We start from the raw sequence: 5,000 nt of genomic DNA, 5'->3' as shown, positions 1-5,000 counted from the left end.
CTCATCACTCCTGTCACTCTCATCACTCCTGTCACTCCTGTCACTCTCCTCACTCCTGTCACTCTCATCACTCCTGTCACTCTCATCACTCCTGTCACTCCTGTCACTCTCCTCACTCCTGTCACTCTCATCACTCCTGTCACTCTCATCACTCCTGTCACTCTCATCACTCCTGTCACTCTCCTCACTCCTGTCACTCTCATCACTCCTGTCACTCTCGTCACTCCTGTCACTCTCATCACTCCTGTCACTCCTGTCACTCTCATTACTCCTGTCACTCCTGTCACTCCTGTCACTCTCATCACTCCTGTCACTCTCATCACTCCTGTCACTCTCATCACTCCTGTCACTCTCATCACTCCTGTCACTCTCATCACTCCTGTCACTCTCATCACTCCTGTCACTCTCATCACTCCTGTCACTCTTATCACTCCTGTCACTCTCATCACTCCTGTCACTCTCATCACTCCTGTCACTCTCATCACTCCTGTCACTCCTGTCACTCCTGTCACTCCTGTCACTCTCATCACTCTCATCACTCCTGTCACTCTCATCACTCCTGTCACTCCTGTCACTCTCATTACTCCTGTCACTCCTGTCACTCCTGTCACTCTCATCACTCCTGTCACTCTCATCACTCCTGTCACTCTCATCACTCCTGTCACTCTCATCACTCCTGTCACTCTCATCACTCCTGTCACTCTCATCACTCCTGTCACTCTTATCACTCCTGTCACTCTCATCACTCCTGTCACTCTCATCACTCCTGTCACTCTCATCACTCCTGTCACTCCTGTCACTCCTGTCACTCCTGTCACTCTCATCACTCTCATCACTCCTGTCACTCTCATCACTCCTGTCACTCCTGTCACTCCTGTCACTCTCATCACTCTCATCACTCTCATTACTCCTGTCACTCTTATCACTCCTGTCACTCCTGTCACTCTCATCACTCCTGTCACTCTCATCACTCCTGTCACTCTTATCACTCCTGTCACTCTCATCACTCCTGTCACTCCTGTCACTCCTGTCACTCCTGTCACTCTCATCACTCTCATCACTCTCATTACTCCTGTCACTCTTATCACTCCTGTCACTCCTGTCACTCTCATCACTCCTGTCACTCTTATCACTCCTGTCACTCTCATCACTCTCATCACTCCTGTCACTCTCATCACTCTCATCACTCTCATTACTCCTGTCACTCTCATCACTCCTGTCACTCTCTTGTCTCTTCAGAGTGTGGAGAAGATGGACAAACATCATGAGCTGCAGCTCAAACTGACTCAAGCTAAACTACAACAAGCTGAAGCTCAACTCAGTCAAACTCTTGAGTCACACAAGAGAGAGAAGGAATATGTAAGAGTCACGACTCACTCACCCTTGAGTCATTCACACACCTGTGACTCGAGTCATTCACACACCCGTGAGTCATTCACACACCTGTGACTCGAGTCATTCACACACCCTTGAGTCATTCACACACCTGTGACTCGAGTCATTCACACACCCGTGAGTCATTCACACACCCTTGAGTCATTCACACACCCTTGAGTCATTCACTCACCCTTGAGTCATTCACACACCTGTGACTCGAGTCATTCACACACCCGTGAGTCATTCACACACCCTTGAGTCATTCACACACCCTTGAGTCATTCACTCACCCTTGAGTCATTCACACACCCTTGAGTCATTCACACACCCGTGAGTCATTCACACACCCTTGAGTCATTCACACACCCTTGAGTCATTCACACACCCTTGAGTCATTCACACACCCGTGAGTCATTCACACACCTGTGAGTCATTCACACACCTGTGAGTCATTCACACACCCTTGAGTCATTCACTCACCCTTGAGTCATTCACACACCTGTGACTCGAGTCATTCACACACCCGTGAGTCATTCACACACCCTTGAGTCATTCACACACCCTTGAGTCATTCACTCACCCTTGAGTCATTCACACACCCTTGAGTCATTCACACACCCGTGAGTCATTCACACACCCTTGAGTCATTCACACACCTGTGACTCGAGTCATTCACACACCCGTGAGTCATTCACACACCCTTGAGTCATTCACACACCCTTGAGTCATTCACTCACCCTTGAGTCATTCACACACCTGTGACTCGAGTCATTCACACACCCGTGAGTCATTCACACACCCTTGAGTCATTCACACACCCTTGAGTCATTCACTCACCCTTGAGTCATTCACACACCTGTGACTCGAGTCATTCACACACCCGTGAGTCATTCACACACCCTTGAGTCATTCACACACCCTTGAGTCATTCACTCACCCTTGAGTCATTCACACACCCTTGAGTCATTCACACACCCGTGAGTCATTCACACACCCTTGAGTCATTCACACACCCTTGAGTCATTCACACACCCTTGAGTCATTCACACACCCGTGAGTCATTCACACACCCTTGAGTCATTCACACACCCTTGAGTCATTCACACACCCGTGAGTCATTCACACACCCTTGAGTCATTCACACACCCTTGAGTCATTCACACACCCTTGAGTCATTCACACACCCGTGAGTCATTCACACACCCTTGAGTCATTCACACACCCTTGAGTCATTCACACACCCTTGAGTCATTCACACACCCGTGAGTCATTCACACACCCTTGAGTCATTCACACACCCTTGAGTCATTCACACACCCTTGAGTCATTCACACACCCTTGAGTCATTCACACACCTGTGAGTCATTCACACACCCTTGAGTCATTCACACACCCTTGAGTCATTCACACACCCTTGAGTCATTCACACACCCTTGAGTCATTCACACACCCTTGAGTCATTCACACACCCGTGAGTCATTCACACACCCGTGAGTCATTCACACACCCTTGAGTCATTCACACACCCTTGAGTCATTCACACACCTGTGAGTCATTCACACACCCGTGAGTCATTCACACACCCTTGAGTCATTCACACACCCTTGAGTCATTCACACACCTGTGAGTCATTCACACACCTGTGAGTCATTCACACACCTGTGAGTCATTCACACACCCGTGAGTCATTCACACACCCGTGAGTCATTCACTCACCCTTGAGTCATTCACACACCCTTGAGTCATTCACACACCCGTGAGTCATTCACTCACCCTTGAGTCATTCACACACCCTTGAGTCATTCACACACCCGTGAGTCATTCACACACCCGTGAGTCATTCACACACCTGTGAGTCATTCACACACCCGTGAGTCATTCACACACCCGTGAGTCATTCACTCACCCTTGAGTCATTCACACACCCTTGAGTCATTCACACACCCGTGAGTCATTCACACACCCTTGAGTCATTCACACACCCTTGAGTCATTCACACACCCGTGAGTCATTCACACACCCTTGAGTCATTCACACACCCTTGAGTCATTCACACACCCGTGAGTCATTCACACTGATTCAGTTGTTGATTGACATGTTCTGTCTCTGTTGCCATAGTTACTTAGAGAAGCGATAGAAAAAACAAAGAAATGCTTCACAATGAAGGAGCAGGAGCTGAACATGAAGAAGAAGGTAACATGTTTCTTCTTCCTCTCCTCCTTTTTTCTCTCCTATACTCCCTCTCTCTCTTTCTTTCTCTCGTCAACTCCTCTCTTTCTTCCTCTTGTTTACTCCTCTCTTCCTTTATTTCTGTTCATCTCTTTCTCTTCTCCCCTCTGTATCTCTTCCCTTCTTCCTTTCTTTCCCTTATGTCCTCCTCTTCTCTCCTCTTCATCTCATCTTCTCCTCTTCTCCTCCTCTCATACTATCCTACTCTCCTCCTTAATTTCTTTCCTCATCTCCTACTCTCCTCCTCACCTCCTCTCCTCCTCACCTCCTCACCTCCTCTCCTCTCGTCCTCTCGTCCTCTCCTCCTCTCGTCCTCTCCTCCTCTCGTCCTCTCGTCCTCTCGTCCTCTCGTCCTCTCGTCCTCTCCTCCTCTCCTCCCTCTCCTCCTCTCCTCCTCTCGTCCTCTCCTCCCTCTCCTCCTCACCTCCTCTCCTCTCGTCCTCTCCTCCCTCTCCTCCTCTCCTCTTCTCCTCCTCTCGTCCTCTCCTCCTCTCGTCCTCTCCTCCTCTCGTCCTCACCTCCTCTCCTCCTCTCCTCCTCTCCTCCTCACCTCCTCTCCTCCTCACCTCCTTTCCTCCTCTCCTCCTCTCCTCCCTCTCCTCCTAACCTCCTCTCCTCTCATCCTCTCCTCCTCTACTCCCTCTCCTCCTCTCCTCTCCTCCTCTCGTCCTCTCCTCCTCTACTCCCTCTCCTCCTAACCTTCTCTCCTCTCGTCCTCTCCTCCTCTCCTCCCTTTCCTCCTCTCGTCCTCTCGTCCTCTCCTCCTCTCCTCATCTCCTCCTCTCCTCTTCTCCTCTTCTCCTCTTCCTCTCTTCCTCACCTCCTCTCCTCTCGTCCTCACCTCCTCTCCTCCTCTCCTCCCTCTCCTCCTCTCGTCCTCTCCTCCTCTCCTCTTCTCCTCTTCTCCTCTTCCTCTCTTCCTCACCTCCTCTCCTCTCCTCCTCTCCTCCTCTCCTCCTCTCCTCCTCTCGTCCTCACCTCCTCTCCTCCTCTCCTCTTCTCCTCTTCTTCTCTTCCTCTCCTCCTCTCCTCCTCTCCTCCTCCAGTTACTCGTTCAGGCAGCAGAGTGGAAGCTTCATTCATGTGGTTTACAGTCACAGGTGAATATTGTCTGTCAATGATGATTGACAGCTGCTGCTCCTAGTTTTCCATGTTGAAAGTTGACGATGATAATGATGAAGATGATGATGATGATGATGAAGATGATGATGATGATAATGATGAAGATGATGATGATGATGAAGATGATAATGATGAAGATGATGAAGATGATGATGATGATGAAGATGATGATGAAGATAATGATGAAGATGATGATGATGATGAAGATGAAGATGAAGATGATGAAGATGATGATGATGATGAAGATGATGATGAAGATAATGATGAAGATG

General features: G+C 49.3%; 1 protein-coding gene across 2 annotated transcripts in view; it reads left to right on the top strand.

Moving 5' to 3' along the window:
- LOC148066881 (beta-taxilin-like) overlaps nt 1-5,000 on the top strand; it is a 22,857-nt gene that overhangs the window by 9,978 nt on the left and 7,879 nt on the right. For both annotated transcript variants that reach the window (XM_087805781.1, XM_087805782.1), the window contains exons 7-8: nt 1,240-1,359; nt 3,496-3,570. In XM_087805781.1, the coding sequence (XP_087661907.1) occupies nt 1,240-1,359; nt 3,496-3,570 (195 nt within the window). The remainder of the gene's footprint in view (nt 1-1,239; nt 1,360-3,495; nt 3,571-5,000) is intronic.

Source organism: Callionymus lyra, chromosome 13 (assembly GCF_982586985.1).
Source record: "Callionymus lyra chromosome 13, fCalLyr1.hap1.1, whole genome shotgun sequence".
NCBI classification, from domain to species: Eukaryota; Metazoa; Chordata; class Actinopteri; order Syngnathiformes; family Callionymidae; genus Callionymus; species Callionymus lyra.
This window is presented reverse-complemented; position numbering and strand designations above follow the sequence as displayed.